The 19,640-nt window shown below is 38.4% G+C and overlaps 1 protein-coding gene across 8 annotated transcripts; it reads left to right on the forward strand.

Moving 5' to 3' along the window:
* The first annotated feature begins 276 nt into the window (after positions 1–276).
* Positions 277–19,640, forward strand: LOC108039387 (tyrosine-protein phosphatase 10D). 8 transcript variants are annotated; one of them, XM_017116384.1, is made up of 12 exons: positions 277–368; positions 1,780–2,163; positions 9,285–9,531; positions 9,686–9,964; positions 10,885–11,563; positions 13,478–13,926; positions 14,383–14,811; positions 14,882–17,022; positions 17,082–17,340; positions 17,412–17,540; positions 18,015–18,459; positions 18,797–19,640. In XM_017116384.1, exons 2-11 carry the CDS (start codon positions 1,987–1,989, stop codon positions 18,434–18,436), a joined length of 5,211 nt encoding a protein of 1,736 aa, XP_016971873.1. In that variant the 5' UTR covers positions 277–368; positions 1,780–1,986; the 3' UTR covers positions 18,437–18,459; positions 18,797–19,640. The 8 variants fall into 8 exon arrangements, with proteins under 8 accessions (XP_016971873.1, XP_016971877.1, XP_016971875.1 ...); XM_017116388.1 differs by having other exon boundaries at positions 290–346; XM_017116386.1 differs by having other exon boundaries at positions 296–422.

Below are 19,640 nucleotides of genomic sequence, written 5' to 3' on the forward strand. Positions count from 1 at the left end.
AACCCATAAAATCATATAAATAAAAATTATAAAATTAAATTAAAAAATAAAATTATACAGCAATAATGTTGTCAATAAGCTACTATAAAAAAACTACCATAAAAAAACTACCATAAAAACTATAACTACTATAAAAACCCCTATAAAATTTGCAAAAATTATATGTGGCGCCACCAGCTATCCCTTTAGTAAGACCGTAAAAAATACTAGAAATCCAAACGTGAGAAACGCATTTACGCCAAAATCATTTAAACATCGATATTATTCGATGTATTTCCAGCACTACCGTCTGCGGTCACACTCGTTGTTTTTTGTTGTAGCGGCGACGTTCGACTTGTATTTTCGTGTCCGTTTTTGTCACTCTATTCGTATGTTTCGTGTATTTTGACTCCTTCTCAGTGCCTGTTTTGTTGTCAATAATTGTAATTAGCAACAAGTTTTCGGCGAATAAAAATTTATGCGTATAAATATCGGTTAATATTTGTTGCTAACAAATTTTATTTTTTTCTGTGGAATTTATTTTTTTTATCGAGTTGCGCCGACGCGCTAGAAGTTTATGTTCTTTTTTTATGTTTTCCATTTAAAATGAAACGTGACTAGTTTGTTTTTAATTGGTGTGCAACAAAAACAAGAAGAAGCAGGAGAAAAAGAGCAACAGTCAAGTGAATTTTTTTGTGGATGACGCTGTTGCGCCGCCGCTTTTAGTTTCTGTGCTTGTGTGGGCCAGTGCATCAGTGTGCGTGCCTGTGTGTCAGTGTGGGAGAAAAGAGTGGGCATAAAGAGAGTGAGAGAAAGGGCGGATGAAAAGTAAATGCGTGCAATTAGCATTTAATGCAATCACCATTAACCGCCCGCTATTGTAATTTATTTAAACTTACTTCACACAAACACGCACACAACCTAGTGGCAGTGCAAAAACTAAGTGCAAAAAAGCGGCGGCAACAACAATTGTCTGTTAATTGCTGGATATTTCGTAATGCAGCAACAATAACAACGGTAGCAAAAAAAGTGCACACTCGCTAATGTGGACCAATTGTTGTGATCGAAATATAAATCATAAAACCATGAAAAAAGTTACTTTCATTTATACACTTTATTTTTTTCATTTTCATAATTATAAAGTAACTTTAAATTTGGCTTTTTTTCTAAATTCAAATTTTGTAGTAAAATTTCCTTTATTTTCGAGAGTGATATAAGACTCCACTATAGTTTTGTAATATTGTTATGAATAATGAATCACCACGTTATTATTTTTCAATTTAAATACATTTTCCTAATTGAATGGTGTAGTTTTAAAATATCTTACATATCATATAATCTTGTTTCCTTTTATTTGGTTTAATCAGCGGGTAGACCACTGTACTTGTAGTAAAGCGCCGTTACAGTCACCGTTTACGTGTGCCTGTGTGCATCAAGCGCCTGTTTTTGTTCACTGTAAATCACACACTTGCATACGTGCAACGCACACGCACTTGTGCGTGGTTTATATTTTTATCTCCCCTCTCCCTTGCTCGTTGACAACAAAGATAAAGATAGTAGTGCCTCTCTCTTACTCTCTTTTTGTTGCTTTTCACCTGCAGCTTTCGCTTCTGCTTCTTCTCTTTCTACAACCGATATCTCTATGTGTGTGAGCGACAGTGCCGTTATAAATTTGTTTGCCCATAAAACATTTTCCTCGCATTCGCCGGCGGTCATAAATGAAAATCAGATCAAAAAACGATTACAATGGTCCCACATTTCTTTTTTACTCACCTATTATTCTCCCATTGCCCGTTATAGAGAGTGCAATACAAGTGCAATATTAATTAAGTAATAATAAAAATGTAAATGTATGTTGAGTGCATATATGTGTATACGTGTGCAATACAAACGAATGACCATGTTATAGCCATAAAAAATATAAAACAAAAGCCACAAACTCCCCAAAAAAGTAAAACGAAAATCTGCGAAACCTTCGACAATCATTGAGTTTTACTGTACTTGAAAATGGACTGTGCCACGCGAAAACAACAACTATTACGGGCACATCACCAGCAGCAACAAATACAAAGACAAACACATGGACGAAAGCGGCGGCGATTACAACAACAATACCACCACCATTCACAGCAACAGCAATACGTGTGGCTTGTTGTTGGAATTTTGACAATTTTTTTGACTCAGGTGAGTAAAAAAAAATATCGAGATAAAGATAAAACTACAGGTAAAACAAAAAAAAATGGTTACCTCTTAAGGGGAACATTTTAAAAATTTTTTAGGACTTATGTCCTTGAATCGAATTTCACAAAGTGATCACAAAAACGGAACTAGTTGAAAAAATAATCATAGATACATTTTTAATATTATTATATAGTATACACATTTTAGATGGATATGGGGTTTAAAGGCCCAATATTAAACCCTCCCTTAATTGTAATAAAAAATGTTTAATATAACAGTAATTGGATTCTTGTTGAAAACAACATTGTGTATTTAATCATCACATTCTGAACTTTACAAAAATTACACCTTAACTATTTTCCAATTTTATTGTCAGTTAAAGTCTTTATTTAGTTTTTGCTTTGTTGGTAGCGTTTTGGGAACTCGTTTGGCCGGTTATAGTTGAGTTTAGCTCTTTGTTATATTATTTCAATATCAACTTGATTAGCCGCTCACTAAAATAAAACTAAATTCAAACTGAATACAGATTTTAAGAAAACCTGATAAGAATAGTATAAATATATATTTTCAGTCTTTGTTTTATTTTTATGTTTCAAACCTTGCTTATTTGTTATTTGACCAAATTCTAATGATTTATAAATCTCCTAATATCCACGAAAAGACGTTCCTATATTATTATTAATATTAATTATAAATTTACATAAATTATAACTTTATTCGCAATGACTATAAACTACTTTTGGTCGTTTTATTTAATAAAGGAACCTAACTTGATTGTCTCAAAAGACTTCGTACATATTTAAAATTGCTCAATTAAGTTCGGAACTTGTGAAAAGTATGTACATATGTATTTTAGACCCAAGTCGGTCTAAAGTTAATGGCAGGTAATTTCTGACTCCTACAGGTGATGAATCCCGTGATTAAGGTCCCCAAGTGTGTGTGATTTTGCTGTGTGATTTGTGGGCCTATTCCAGTCATTATTCCTTGTTTTATTGACTGATTTTTTTATTTTAGCTGCTGTTGTTTCGTTTACAAAACTTGTTTCGTTTTGCATTGTTGTCGCATTGTTGAGCACAAGCGAAAGACAATAAAAACAAAATCCCAAAGCAACAAGTAAAAAGTAAAAAAAAATATAAAAAGAGTAAAAAGCGAACGCAAGTAAAGCTCAAGGTTGGTTCTGATGTCGCTGTCATCGGAACTTCCTCACTCAAAAAAAATGTCGATGTTCTTTTCATGCTTCAACATCATTTCAAACCAATCTTAGTTTTTATAAGCAACAACTTAGTAATTTTTATAGGTTAACAGTTTTAGAATATATATCCTTTATGATAATTGAATTTTTAAAATTAAATAATACATAATTACATTACCATAAAATATATTTACAAAATTACTTTTTTTTTGGGTTCTAAAAACCCTATTTATTATTTTTGCTTTAATAACATTTTGTTGGTCGATTTGTGCTGCATGTTTTATACCTCACGTGTATCTACCGCCTTGACTTTGGCTTTTATTTTATCTGGGCATTTGCGCGATTGCGGATCGCGGGTCATTACGTGCCTGCTTATCGCCCGAACTTGGCCAAAAGTATTCGTATTACTAAGCGTCCAAAAAAAATGTAGAAAAAATGCCAGCGAAGAAGATTGGCGATGACATCAGCCACCTTTTTTGCGGGTGCAGAGAGAGTGGGGCGGAATGCCGACAGCGTAACCACAAAGTGTAAGTGTGAGTGGTTTTTTAATGTTTTCAAAACACCAGGGTATCGTCAAATGCAATAGTCTCAAGCATTTCTAGATAACGTAGTTAGTTTCCATTAAAAATAATACTTACTTAACCGTATTTTAGAGCTTCAAAGGAGTTATTACTTATTTGGTAATTTATCACTTGTTAAAAAAGATATGTTAGCACCACCATTCTCTTAAAATACTTCCAATGAAAAAAGCGACATCACCTACAAGTTTTAAGAAAATATATGAAATTTTAAAAATTAATTCGATTGAGTTACGATTAAGTCAAAAATTATCTAAACTTTTTTCTGTAAATAAAGTCATTGAGCTTTACAATTTATTTTATTAAAGGGTACTGCTTGCATAAGAACTACCTCTTTTTTTGTTAAATTAACTGCAAACAAAATCCATCAATAAATTATTTTGTTTAGTCTTGTCATTGTTTGAGAGCTATCAGAAAATTCAATTAAAATTGAAGAGATCAACTATAGTGCCGGCAAATGAGCTGATCCGTTCCCCCTTTTTTGGATAGTATTGGAACTGTGTCAAGTGTTTGGATATGTGTTGAGGGAAATTAACCAAACCACCCTACGAAAAACGAAATTAAAGACGGAAAACTACTCAATAGCAAGTTAATGCTCCCCTCTTTTTGTTTACAATTTGTAGGACCGATGTAAAATTAACTTTGGCTCAATTAATTGAAATTTTGTTTTCTTTTTCTGTGTTTGGGTGCTTGGTTCTCTGGCTTCTCCTTTTCTGATTCTTCAGATGCTACTGTTTCATCCACTTACTGTGGGTGCTTCTTTTTTATTAGATTTTTTTTGTAGTGCCAGTTTGCCTGCTTTATGGGTTGTTGGCACCTTCTTTTCTGTTTTCTTTTTTTTGTATTACCATTGTTTATATGGCAGCTGAAGAAGCCAAATTGGTGGAGTGGGGCAACGAGGGGTTAGAGGGAGATATTTACTACTAATTGGCATGCGGGTGGAGTTGGGCTAAATGGAGCACACACCCATTGGAATGCTAGAATTTCACAGTATTTTATGTTAACTTACCTTTCAAAAATGTGCAAGGAAAAAAGACCAGCGAACTCCAGAAGAATCTGTTGCTTTCTCTCAGAAAACAACAAAAAATGTAAAATAAAAAAGGTAGGAAGCGAAATCTATTTGCTAAGTGACAACTCAAATAGAGAATCAGAAAATATATATATGTATATCCATTTATGGCTTGTTAATCTCTATTTGCACTTCACTATAGACCCCATCAATTGTACTGTAGGGCTCTAAGAATAGATATCACTTGCTTGGGGTCCTATAATATAATTTATTCACCAGAGGGTGCTGAACTCTTGGTTTGTTTTTTAATTTATAAAAAAGACTTTCTAACCTTTTCTTACAAATGTATTAATTTTATACAATTTTTTTTTTGTGTAACATTTGTGGTTGTTAAAATGTCCATTTATCAATATAATTATTATATATATATTTTTTTGAATTTTTCTGCTCTCTGAGTTTACATGGCATATTCAACTTCCATGACTTCTGACTAATTTTTGTGCTGATATCCCATTATTTTTGTACGTTAATCGTTGTACCAAATTCTTGCTCTCTCTCTTTCTGTTCTGACAAAGCAACTACTAATTAATTGATATTAATTGCGGGGCCAACACAAAAAACTGGGCCAACTCGACCTGAACAGAAACACAACAAATAAAAAACAAGTTAATAACCAGCTAGCGAAAAAAAATTGCTTAGTCAAAATAAGTTAAAATTAGGTGGAAGAGGAGGGACATAAAACGACAATTTGTTTATTGAACACGAAAATATGGATATGGCAAAAAACAAAAAAAAAATAACCAACAAAAAACTACGCATGTCAAAAATTAAAGCAAAATTCAAGAGAAGTTTGTGGCCCACCTAACTGGTTTTGCCTTTTGATTTTGAATTGGATTTGTGTTTTATTTTTTTTTCGAGTTGTCCATCTCGCTTGCACGCGCATAAAAATAATTAGCAAACAACCTACAGCGTTTTATACTCACAAAAAAAAAATCACACATCCACAAGAAAAACAAGCCTTAAATTCGATCTCACGCATTCCACGTTTGCGATTTCAATTTGAGTTGCGTTTATTTATTTTTTTTTTTACCGCCCGGCTTCATTTCGATTTAAGCGATATTTTCGCACTGTATTCATATTTTCAAATCACTTAGTGAAAAACTATTATAAAACTATTGGTTTAGTAATTATGGGGAGTTAACAAAAATTGGTTGTTTATTTAAAGTTCTCTTGAATACATTAAGGTGCATGATTAGAATTATTTGCAAAAATCGATATTTAAAATGATATTTTGGAGGAGGCTAATCATTTTCTCTCTGACAAAATTTGAACGATATTTATTTTATTCCGAAACTTTCCCAAAAAGTCCCAGTGGGTGAACAAAAAAAGTGAAAGGCAAGTCCCAATAAAAACAAAAAAATACAACTTAAATTGTCAATCAAAATAGCTTAACCCAAATGTAAGTAACTGCCGATTAAACAAATGATAGTGTGTGCAAATAAATCGAAATAATCGATTGCACCGTCTGAAGACTAATCGATGTTCAAAGGAAGTATTTAGTGGTTCGATATCATTTTATTCAAACCATGTTATTAAGTATGGCCATTAAAATTGATTTGAGGCTTTTACCTATCGATTATCTTGTTTCAGAGGTTTGACAATAGTTTATGCACAATTTTGTGTTATTATTTACCCGGTATTGCATTATTTTTTTCGCATAAGTGTGTACATGTGTTTATTGTAAACAGCTACTTGTATTTTGCATTAAAATACTGGCATTTATTCGATTTATATTAATATATCATTTTTGTGTTTAATATTGTCACTGTTTTGTTGTTAACTCCTTTTTTCAAATATCAACATATATATTCAAATACCACATTATATAAGATAACGACTTCTGTTTTGTTTCCGCCTCATCACTGTCATAATCATATCCATCATCCTAATTATGACCATTAGTATGATCATTTAGGCTTAAAGGTCAAATTCATTTTGCAAATTGAAGGACAAAATATTAAATAACAAAGGGGGAAACGATAGGAGGCGTGATCAGAGGTGTCGATGATGAAAGGGGGGATACTATTGTGAGAAATGGGCGGCTGATCGTTTTTGGTTTGATTTGCCTAAAAGCCACTTTAACTTCCGTTTTCACATGCAATTTGCTATTGTTATTACTCATTGTCAGTTGCATGTGACATGCAATAAAAACAACAACTGCTAAATTAAGTTAAGAAATCATATTTAAATTGCATATTTACTTCAAGCGTAGGAAAATTTGTTTTTCCTACCATTCAAGTGTTTCCAGCCTATTCCCATTCACAGTTTTCAATTGCAATTTTCCGGATATGTTTTTCTAGCATTTGCATGGTCGGAAATTCAATCTTTCGGTGTTTTTTCGGTTAGCCCCAGAAATTTGATATCCCATATCCGTTGTCGGGCTGACGTCAGCATTAGCCTAATGTCCAAATAACGTTCCAAACGTGATTAGCGTCATTATCATTCATATATGTATATATGCATATATATATATATACCACCCATCAGTTGATCGGGCCATGGGGAATTAACAGGTTGCCAGTGGAAACAATAAAACAAATAGATCGGCATCTGCTAATTTAGTTTTTGCATTATATTAGCATTGCGAAATTGCATTTTATTTGACTAATTAACAGGTACTAGAGATATTTATAACAAAATTAAAGCTTCAGGATGAGAACATTAAAGCGATTTTATTCCGTTCTTCGATTTATTTGTATAAATCTTTTATAATATTTTATCTCCATAAAAATGAAAACATGCGCGTTAAGTAGATCACTGAAATTATATAATAATTGTAAATAAAATAAGTTCTAAGATGAGGATAATTATAAATGATTCTCTTAAATTTCTAATGGTGCAGTTCGATTTGTTATGATAAATATTGTTATCTATAAATAAAAAATGAATAAACATGTAACTGAATCCACAGAAAGAAGATCATTTGACATCAGTTTACCCTTTATGTAATGCAAATCCGCACATTCCTGAAAATCCTTGGAATCGATCAAATAACAATTCGCATTTCTAAAGACTTTATTTACCTTTGATGAGCCAGACAGGAAATACGATCGAAATGCTATAACTGGTCTAAGAAAAATTCCTATCTGACGGTCTCGTAAACAGATTTTGTATATGTGTAAATGACACTAGTGTTGTGTTTTCGCATACCTAAAGGTAAAAACAAACAGGAAGGGTAAAGAAATACGAAGATCCGACGTGATTTTCCCTATTTTTGCTAAAATAGCAATGAGGTCGGGGTTGTGGAAAAAACCACTGTGTGCTCATTATATAGATGGCCATTCCAAAGGCCGCCCAATGAAGATAACTGATGTCGAGGTCGGTCATGTGTGGTCCATGTGTTGTGGGTTTGGTTTATATAATTCCAATTGCAATAACTGCACAGCACGAGATGCAATCACTAGCACCCAAACGGAACCCGCGTGAGTCACTTTCATTGGCATTGTGCTGCCCATTTATATATATATTATATGTAGTCATGATCATCAAGAGATCCACGCTCTTATCTCTCGATTTTAAGTATGTTGTGAGCGTTATCTGTGTGATTAATGGGGGATCGTCGGGCAAGAATGATTGCACAAATGTAGGTCAGTTTTGAGGTAAGCACTGCGGATCTAAGGAGACAACCCACAGTAGAATATAATATGGATTGATATACCCTTGAGGACTCACGGGCAAACTCGTTTACATGATTGTTTCTCTAGGCGCCTCAGTATATTATAGACAGAGGAATAAACTTACCCTTTTTCTTATCAAAATAGACCATGTCTGTGCAATAGTTTATATTAGAAATGATAAACATGAATATAATACATCAAATATAATTCCTTTTTTCTGATTATAAATCACAAAAATTCTAGTTCTGAATATGAATAATCTTTGCACTAGAACTGCTTTCGTTAATTTAAACTTTTTATCTCTCTCTCTCTCTTGTTCTATCTGTGACTTGAAATATTTTACCAGGTGATTTGTTTTAAGCATTATATAGATTTACGTCGACGAAAAAAACCCCAACTTACGTAATTTTTGCGGTTAGAACTTGATTTATTTGTTCAGTCCTAATTAAACTGTTTTTAAGAATATTTATAGACGCTATTAACTACGACTTGAGAAGTTTTCGTTGGTTGGCTCTTAATTGCTAAGAGCTCTTGATTTAGTTTTTATTTATATGTATATGATTTATCTGTTATTACTTAGGTAGCATCAACCTTTTTTTGGGTTACTTTTTAGTTGTAATATATCAACACAAATTGTAATCTGTTTATCTTATGTGTTTTTTTTTTAGCACACGAATGCCGCTGATCTGGTGATTAATGTTCCAAATGCGAGCAGCAATGACAACGCCTTTTACAGAATCGACTACAGTCCGCCCTTTGGCTTCCCGGAGCCGAACACCACGATCCCTGCCAGCGAGATTGGCAAGGACATCAAGTTCTCGAGAGCTCTGCCGGGCACAGAGTACAACTTCTGGCTGTACTACACCAACTCCACGCATCAGGAGCTGCTCACCTGGACGGTGAACATAACAACAGGTGAGTTTAAACCACAATATGTAAGAATCCAACATTTAAATGGATCTAAGCACTCTACTAATGGTTCTATTGATGATATCTAGAACGATATGAATAAAATATGTATTTTAGAAATAAAATTTTATCTGTCTATCATAATTTTTCCTCCAAACAGCTCCCGATCCGCCGGCTAACTTGAGCGTTCAGTTGCGCTCTAGCAAAAGTGCCTTTATAACGTGGCGACCGCCGGGGACTGGTCGGTATTCGGGATTCCGGATCCGGGTGCTGGGCCTCACGGATCTTCCCTTCGAGCGCAGCTACTCGCTGGAGGGCAACGAAACGCTGCAGCTTTCGGCCAAGGAACTGACTCCCGGGGGGAGCTACCAGGTCCAGGCGTACTCCGTCTATCAGGGCAAGGAATCGGTGGCCTACACGAGTCGCAACTTCACCACAAGTAAGTCGGGCCAGCGGACAGGAACGCGTAGTCCGCACCGCAGGTGCAACTTCTAATCCTCCTGGAATATATCCAGCATAATCCGATATATCCGAATATCCGCTAACTGCAACCCGTAATCTCCGGTGATGGGCCATGACTAACATTAAATTCTATTTGTCTCTCGTGTCTCTCACTTTATATCTATAATGCGCTCAAGTCGGCGGGAATCTGAAAATCTGAGCACCCAGAAGGTAACCTTCTTTACACTCCAACCTAAATCCTTAATTCCTCAAGCGAATTCTTAATTCTTACCATTAGCTTATTGCCTTTTTAGTTATTTTGTTAATAAATGGTTAACTTGTCAGTTGATTAATATTTAAATCGTAACGCTTTTATGGAGTGGTGCCCAAATCGATTTGGAAATTGAATGTTTGGAGATAATTGGTGTTCCCCCGATTGGCTCAGGATTTGGGTACCACTGTGTCGGGCGTGTCGCGTCCTTATTTGTCTTAAATGTTGCATTTATTTTATCGCTTTAAGCCTAAATGGTGATATTTTATAATTTTCTTGTAAATAATTTTAGATAAATATTCATGATCAAATCGCAACTATAAATATTTCTTTACACATTTATTTTTATACTGAATTTGAAGCTATAACATAAACTTTTAATCGTAACATAGCTGTTCTAAACTTTTGTAAAGCATTATTTAAATGCCAATGTTTGATTTGTTAGTGTTATTTTGCTATGTAGATCCCCCTCTTTAGTTAGAATTTAATATTCTTCGAACACCCTAATACCTAATCCCATTAGACTGCTCTAACCCAAACCCCTATTAATAAACTCACCTTAGATATTAGTTTAGGTTCGCATTTATTCAACTCTCATTGCATCTTCGAATCCCTCTCTGCTTGCTGCATCTCCATTTGCTGCATAGAACCCAACACGCCTGGCAAGTTCATCGTTTGGTTCCGGAATGAGACCACCCTGCTGGTGCTGTGGCAACCGCCATATCCCGCCGGAATCTACACCCACTACAAGGTCTCCATAACGCCGGATGATGCAATTCAGAGTGTATTGTATGTGGAGCGGGAGGGGGAACCACCAGGACCGGCTCAGGCGGCTTTTAAGGGGCTCGTTCCGGGTAGAGAGTACAACATCTCGGTGCAGACGGTCTCCGAGGATGAGACGTCATCGATTCCAACCACAGCGAGATATCTCACCGTGCCAGAACGCGTTCTAGATGTCACCTTCGACGAGTCCTTCACCACGTCGAGTTCCTTTCGGGTGAGATGGGATCCACCGCGAACCTACAGCGAGTTTAATGGCTACCAGGTGATGCTCTCCACCTCGAGGCGAATATTCAATGTACCACGCGGAGCGGAAGGTGATTCGGTGTTCTTTGACTATCCGGATGTTTTGGAGCCCGGTCGCACGTACGAAGTGGTGGTCAAAACAATTGCGGACAATGTGAACTCCTGGCCAGTCAACGCGGAGGTTACGCTGCGTCCCCGACCCGTTCGCAGTCTGGGCGGATTCCTCGACGATCGCAGCAATGCTCTGCACATCTCCTGGGAACCGGCGGAAACGGGGCGACAGGATGCCTACCGAATCAGGTGAGTTATGTTACTCTGCAAATATATTAGAAGTGGGTAGACGGGATTTTATAACAGCCAAAAATATAATACAAAATATAATAAATTAAATTGAACTCCCGAGTGCATAACTTAACCAAATTAAAACTCATTTCAAAGTGACATACCTCTTTAATCTTGTGGTTTGATTCTCTAAAAATCTGCATTCAAAATTTTCAATTTAACGTTGATCAAATTTTTCACCCATTTTCATGTTAGTTATTTTTAATTTTCCGATGTCTTGTAAAAGAGTGACCCAAAATTGGACTTCCTCTAAAGACTTGTGATTCGATTCTCTAAAAATCTGCATTCAAAATTTTCAATTTAACGTTGATCAAATTTTTGACGCATTTTCATGTTAGTTATTTCTAATTTTTCGTATCTTGTAAAAGAGTGACCCAAAATTGGACTTCGAGAGTCCATAACTTTACCAAACTTAAGCCGATTCCAAAGTGGTATACCTCTAAAGACTTGTGATTCGATTCTCTAAAAATCTGCATTCAAAATTTTCAATTTAAGGTTGATCAAATTTTTGACGCATTTTCATATTATTTATTTCTAATTTTTCGTATCTTGTAAAAGAGTGACCCAAAATTGGACTTCGAGAGTCCATAACTTTACCAAACTTAAGCCGATTCCAAAGTGGTATACCTCTAAAGACTTGTGATTCGATTCTCTAAAAATCTGCATTCAAAATTTTCAATTTAAGGTTGATCAAATTTTTGACGCATTTTCATATTATTTATTTCTAATTTTTCGTATCTTGTAAAAGAGTGACCCAAAATTGGACTTCGAGAGTCCATAACTTTACCAAACTTAAGCCGATTCCAAAGTGGTATACCTCTAAAGACTTGTGATTCGATTCTCTAAAAATCTGCATTCAAAATTTTCAATTTAAGGTTGATCAAATTTTTGACGCATTTTCATATTATTTATTTCTAATTTTTCGTATCTTGTAAAAGAGTGACCCAAAATTGGACTTCGAGAGTCCATAACTTTACCAAACTTAAGCCGATTCCAAAGTGGTATACCTCTAAAGACTTGTGATTCGATTCTCTAAAAATCTGCATTCAAAATTTTCAATTTAAGGTTGATCAAATTTTTGACCCATTTTCATGTTAGTTATTTCTAATTTTTCGTATCTTGTAAAAGAGTGACCCAAAATTGGACTTTGAGAGTCCATAACTTTACCAAACTTAAGACGATTCCAAAGTGGCATACCTCTAAAGACTTGTGATTCGATTCTCTAAAAATCTGCATTCACAATTTTCAATTTAAGGTTGATCAAATTTTTGACCCATTTTCATGTTAGTTATTTCTAATTTTCCGATGTCTTGTAAAAGAGTGACCCAAAATTGGACTTCGAGAGTCCATAACTTTACCAAACTTAAGCCGATTCCAAAGTGGCATACCTCTAAAGATTTGTGATTCGATTCTCTAAAAATCTGCATTCAAAATTTTCAATTTAAGGCTGATCAAATTTTTGACCCATTTTCATGTTAGATATTTCTAATTTTCCGATGTCTTGTAAAAGAGTGACCCAAAATTGGACTTCGAGAGTCCATAACTTTACCAAACTTAAGCCGATTCCAAAGTGGCATACCTCTAAAGACTTGTGATTTGATTCTCTGAAAATCTGCATTCAAAATTTTCAATTTAAGGTTGATCAAATTTTTGACCCATTTTCATGTTAGTTATTTCTAATTTTTCGATGTCTTGTAAAAGAGTGACCCAAAATTGGACTTCGAGAGTCCATAACTTTACCAAACTTAAGCCGATTCCAAAGTGGCATACCTCTGAAGACTGGTTTGATTCACTTAAATAAATTTATATTTATTTATTTCTAAACTAGTCTTTAGATTTTTAATACAAATAACCATTATTGTCTACCCTTAGCTACCACGAGCAGACAAATGCGAGCGAAGTGCCGCCACTGTTTCCAGTTGCCACGGAATCCCAGATCACCACGAATCTCACGGAGTACACGCTAGACTCACTGCTGGCAGGACGTCGCTACCTGATCTCCGTGCAGGCGTTGTCCAAGGGAGTGGCCTCCAATGCTAGCGACATCACACGCTACACACGTCCCGCGGCGCCACTCATCCAGGAACTTAAGAGCATCGACCAGGGTCTCATGCTCAGCTGGCGGAGTGATGTAAACTCTCGCCAGGACCGCTACGAGGTCCATTACCAGCGTAATGGAACGCGCGAGGAGCGGACAATGGACACCAACGATACGAGCCTGACGATCCACTACTTGCACCCCGGATCCGGTTACGAGGTGAAGGTGCACGCCATCAGCCACGGAATTCGAAGCGAACCGCACTCCTATTTTCAGGCAGTTTGTAAGTGTATTATACATACTTCTATATGGACGCATGTAAACGAGAATACAGAAATTTTAGGTTTTAAATGTTTAAATTTAGAATTCATGTCATCAGGTTTGTTTGCTAATAAAAACAACTACCTTAATATCTGGTTTAAATACAATGTTGCAACGCTCGAATTTGATTCGACACAGCAACGTTTGTTAATATATGCCATAATCCTGTTAAATATGAATTCAATTCTTGTATTAAGCTACTCCACTCCTAATGAGTGGACAGGCCAAACAGGTTGTAGTGTAACCATTTCTTGTCTACGGATACTTTTTTAAATTGTCGTTTTTCTGTTCGAGCTAGCTTGATTATTTTCCAATCACAATGAATATAATTTTTATTCAAAGAATGAGTTAAACGATATAGTTTTATTGCGAAATTCTACATTAATTCATATTCCTTCATTCCTTCATTCCTTGACAGTTCCCAAACCACCGCAGAATCTCACTTTGCAGACGGTGCACACGAATCTTGTGGTGCTCCATTGGCAACCGCCGGAGGGCAGCGATTTCAGTGAGTATGCAGTGCGCTACCGCACGGATGCATCGCTCTGGCAGCGGATTTCCGGTTTGCACGAGAACGAGGCGAGGATCGAGGACATGCACTATGGCGAACGTTATCTGGTGCAGGTGAACACCGTGAGCTCTGGCGTCGAGAGCCCTCATCCTCTCGAACTAAATGTGACGATGCCACCGCAACCGGTTTCGAATGTAGTACCTCTGGTGGACTCACGCAATCTCACTTTGGAATGGCCCAGACCCGATGGTCATGTCGATTTCTACACACTCAAGTGGTGGCCCACTGATGAGGCGGACCGTGTGGAGTTCAAGAATGTTAGCCAGCTGGAGGATTGTAAGTAGATATGGAGATTTCTCACGGTTGTGTACATGTTAATACTATTTTTCCACCCAAAACCCTTTAGTAAGCTCGCCCAGCGTTCGAATTCCCATTGAAGAACTATCGCCTGGTCGTCAGTATCGCTTTGAGGTACAAGCCAGCTCCAATGGCATCCGTTCCGGAACCACTCATCTCTCTACGCGCACTATGCCGCTCATCCAATCTGATGTGTTCATCGCAAATGCGGGTCACGAACAGGGTCAGGATGAAACTGTGACTCTGAGTTACACGCCTACGCCGGCGGCCATCTCTCGCTTCGATATCTACCGCTTTTCGATGGGCGATCCAAAAATCAAGGATAAGGAAAAACTGGCCAACGATACGGAACGCAAGTTGAGCTTCTCGGGATTGACGCCTGGCAAGCTATATAACGTTACCGTATGGACAGTGAGTGGAGGAGTGGCCAGTTTACCAGTCCAAAGGTTATATCGGCTGCATCCGCTGCCCATCAGTGATTTAAAGGCCATCCAGGTGGAGGCGCGTGAGATAAGCCTAAATTGGACAGCTCCTGCTGGGGAATTTACGGATTTTGAACTGCAGTACCTCAGTGCAGATGAGGAGGCACCACAATTGCTCCAGAATGTGACCAAAAAGTCTGAGATTACGCTGCAGGGCTTGCGGCCGTATCACAATTACACTTTTACCGTGGTGGTGCGTGCGGGTTCCACTCAGGGCACGGATTCGGATGTTCCCGGTAGCACGCTGATGCGCAGCAGTGCTCCCATCTCGGCGAGCTATCAAACACTGGCTGCTCCGCCCGGAAAAGTGGACTACTTCCAGCCAAGTGATGTGCAGCCGGGTGAGGTGACCTTCGAGTGGATTTTGGAACCCGGCGAGCAGCATGGACCCATCGAATATTTCCGCATTACCTGCCAGAATGCCGACGATGCAGCAGATGTATCAAGCTACGAATTCCTGGCGAATGCCACGCAGGGCCGGATTGGAGGTTTGGTACCCGGCAACCAGTATATATTCCGGATACAAGCCAGGTCTGCTTTGGGCTACGGGGCTGAAAGGGAGCATATCCAAGTTATGCCCATTCTAGCACCTCCTGTTCCGGAACCTAGTGTCACGCCCCTAGAAGTGAGCAGAACGAGTAGCACCATAGAGATTAGTTTCCGGCAAGGTTACTTCTCCAATGCCCATGGCATGGTGAGGTTCTACACGATAATTATAGCCGAAGATGTGGGCAAGAATGCGTCGGGCTTGGAGATGCCCAGCTGGCAGGATGTGCAGGCATACACGGTGTGGTTGCCCTACCAAGCCATTGAACCATACAATCCATTCCTGACCACCAATGGCAGCAGGAGGAGCATCCTGGAGGCAGAGCACTTTACGATTGGATCGGCCAACTGTGAGAAGCACCAGGCCGGCTATTGCAACGGTCCGCTGAGGGCTGGCACCACCTACAGAATTAAGGTGCGTGCCTTTACGGACGAGGACAAGTTCACGGATACGGCGTATAGTTCACCGATAACCACCGAACGCAGTGATACTGCCATAGTGGCCGTCACCATGGCGGCGGTCTTGCTTGTGGCAATGGTGCTCCTGGTGGTCTACTGCCAGCACCGCTGCCAACTGATCCGCCGCGCCTCCAAGTTGGCCCGCATGCAGGATGAGCTGGCCGCCCTTCCCGAGGGCTATGTCACGCCCAATCGTCCGGTTCATGTCAAAGATTTCGCCGAACATTACAGACTTATGTCGGCCGATTCGGATTTCCGTTTCAGCGAGGAGTTCGAGGAGCTTAAGCATGTGGGTCGAGATCAGGCCTGCAGCTTTGCCAATCTGCCCTGCAATCGTCCCAAGAATCGCTTTACTAACATCCTGCCCTACGATCATTCGCGCTTCAAACTGCAGCCCGTGGACGATGACGATGGCTCGGATTATATAAACGCGAACTATATGCCGGGTCACAATTCGCCGCGCGAATTTATCGTCACCCAGGGACCATTGCACTCGACACGCGAGGAATTCTGGCGGATGTGCTGGGAGAGTAACTCTCGGGCCATTGTCATGCTGACGCGGTGCTTCGAGAAGGGTCGCGAGAAGTGCGATCAGTATTGGCCCGTGGATCGGGTGGCCATGTTCTACGGGGACATAAAAGTGCAGTTGATCATCGACACGCACTTTCACGACTGGAGCATATCCGAGTTTATGGTCTCAAGAGTGAGTATTTAAAGCAATGCTAACCTTCTACAGATTTCCTTAATCACCTTACCCCACAGAACTGCGAATCGCGGATAATGCGGCACTTCCACTTTACCACTTGGCCAGACTTTGGAGTCCCAGAGCCGCCGCAATCACTTGTGCGCTTTGTGCGCGCCTTCCGCGATGTCATCGGCACGGATATGCGTCCCATTATCGTCCATTGCAGCGCGGGAGTGGGAAGATCGGGCACGTTCATAGCCCTGGATCGCATTCTGCAGCACATTCACAAGTCAGACTATGTTGACATCTTTGGCATCGTATTTGCCATGCGAAAGGGTGCGGATTTATATTTCTATTTGTTTCTTTCGACAGTTTTTAAAACCTAAAAATTATGCTTTTTTTCGCAGAGCGCGTTTTCATGGTGCAGACGGAGCATCAGTACGTCTGCATCCATCAGTGCTTGCTGGCGGTGCTGGAGGGCAAGGAGCATTTGCTGGCCGATTCACTTGAGTTGCATGCCAACGATGGCTACGAAGGTGAGTTAAAAGGATACTTCTCTTCAATCCTCAGTCCCCAGATTTCCAATTCCCTTTCCTCCACTACTCCATCTGATTTTTTTCTATTATTCACTTTCTTTTCGGATCAAGTTTCATAATTAATTCTTGCTGATTAACTAAATCTGTTTATATGAACACACAATCTGGATACAGGCTGCTCTTTAATTTGTAAATGGTGTTTTATTATTGATTTTTTTGGCTGCGGTTTTCTTAGGTTTTCTCCTAATTTATTTGAGATTGTAACTAACCAAATATTTTTCAATAATTTATTTATTTTTCTTTCTTTTCACAATCATACAAAAACATCCATCACACAATTAAACACACATGTAAATCACACAAATATCGCCTAACCTACACACTCCATATGCTTCTTCTCCTGCAATCAAAAAACTTAAAAAAAAAAAACAAAATCCAATCGAAAACCCCGAAAAAAAAAAATCCACAAAAAAGTGACTAAAATTTACTTAGAGCGCCAACCACAAACGAAAATGGGAACCTTGCCCATACGAGCTTCTTTGGCTAGGGCCGAGGAACTGGATGCGGATTTAATGGCCGACAAGGATCAGGAGCAGCAGCAGCTGACCAAGGAAGAGAAGCACAAGTCCAGTGATGATGATGAAGAGGATGACGACGAGGACGATGATGACCAGCAGCCTTTGAACAATGAAACAACGGCTACTCTATCATCGGCTAGCTGCAGCAGCAGCATTCAGGAGCATGTGGATCTCCAGGAGGTCATAGAACACAACAAACAAGATCAGGAAAGAATCTGCAAAAGCACAAAGTCGCATTCAGACACTGACACTGAGGATGAGGATGAACCGGTGGCCAAGGATGGGGCTGTCGCCGATGAGGATGGCTGGTGGTATTGATAGAAAAGTCGACTTTTGTTTAGGTTTGTACCCACAACAACACAGACCCATAGTGTGGCTTTATTTTCATGTTTTCGTACCCAAATGACTTGCTTTAACTCGCTTTTACCCAAGACTAAAAACAAACACGAAATTCTAACCGCACTGGCAAAGTAACTAACATTGACACATGAACACGGTTACGGGTTAAACAACATCAGATATGCAACCAAAAAAGCATAGAGAAAAATTCAAAACCCATTTTAGCCTGTCTTAGTTTATGTGTTATGTTCTTACATTTGAATTATTTATAGCATTATTTGTACATTATCCACTTACGTGAGAGCTATAATCTAATATAAGATTTATGCAATTTTCCAGATGACGAGGGCATAGCTGAGACGGGAATCTGAGGATGCTTGCTGCGGGAATATCTACATATGTTATGATATATAGTACCTATAGTTATTTTTTTACACGTAAAATCTGCCTGTGATGTGCTGGATGTGATTTGTCTACAAAATGGCATTTGCAGTTGCTGTCAAATGAGTTGAGTTTGTGGCCTTTATTCCGCTACTACCGCCAGCCGCATTAACTTTGGAGGATCGGTGGGAATCGGGGGATGAAGGCCTCGCGTTTTGGCCTGTGCCATTTATGCGTGTACGCCCGCCGTATCGCCTGTTTGCCATAGAGCTAAGCTAGCTAGCCCGCTTATTTTATGTAATGCCGCCAAATTAGACCAAACCAACAAGAGCGTAAACTTAAGCTTCAGGTGTAATAATCTATTACCTATTTTTGTATCTATCACTGTACCTATTATCTATTACCTTTTGCTCTGTCGTGTTGTGTATAGATGTGTAAATTTGTTTCCAATTAGTGTGTGCGTCGATCGATATTATGATTATGTTACTATTACTATTATTACTATTACCCTAAACGATTATGTATTATTTTTATTATTAAGTTTAGTTTCGTTTTATCGATAGACTTTAGTCCATTATTAGTCAGCGAAATGTTGGCTCTAACTGCATGCAAGCTTTTCCATTTGCTCTTTGGCCATTGATGTCTCGAAATAACTAATTGCGAATTCATTGGATCTGGCCAGAGAAGCAATCGTTATTGTAACATCAAGCAGTTAAAGTTATTAGCATTTATTTTATTTTATTTAATTATTTTATTTTTTTTAATGTGCATCTACACAAGATCAATAAATTTATATTGAGAA

This window comes from Drosophila rhopaloa, unplaced genomic scaffold (genome assembly GCF_018152115.1).
Source record: "Drosophila rhopaloa isolate 14029-0021.01 unplaced genomic scaffold, ASM1815211v1 contig_3, whole genome shotgun sequence".
Lineage (NCBI taxonomy): Eukaryota > Metazoa > Arthropoda > Insecta > Diptera > Drosophilidae > Drosophila > Drosophila rhopaloa.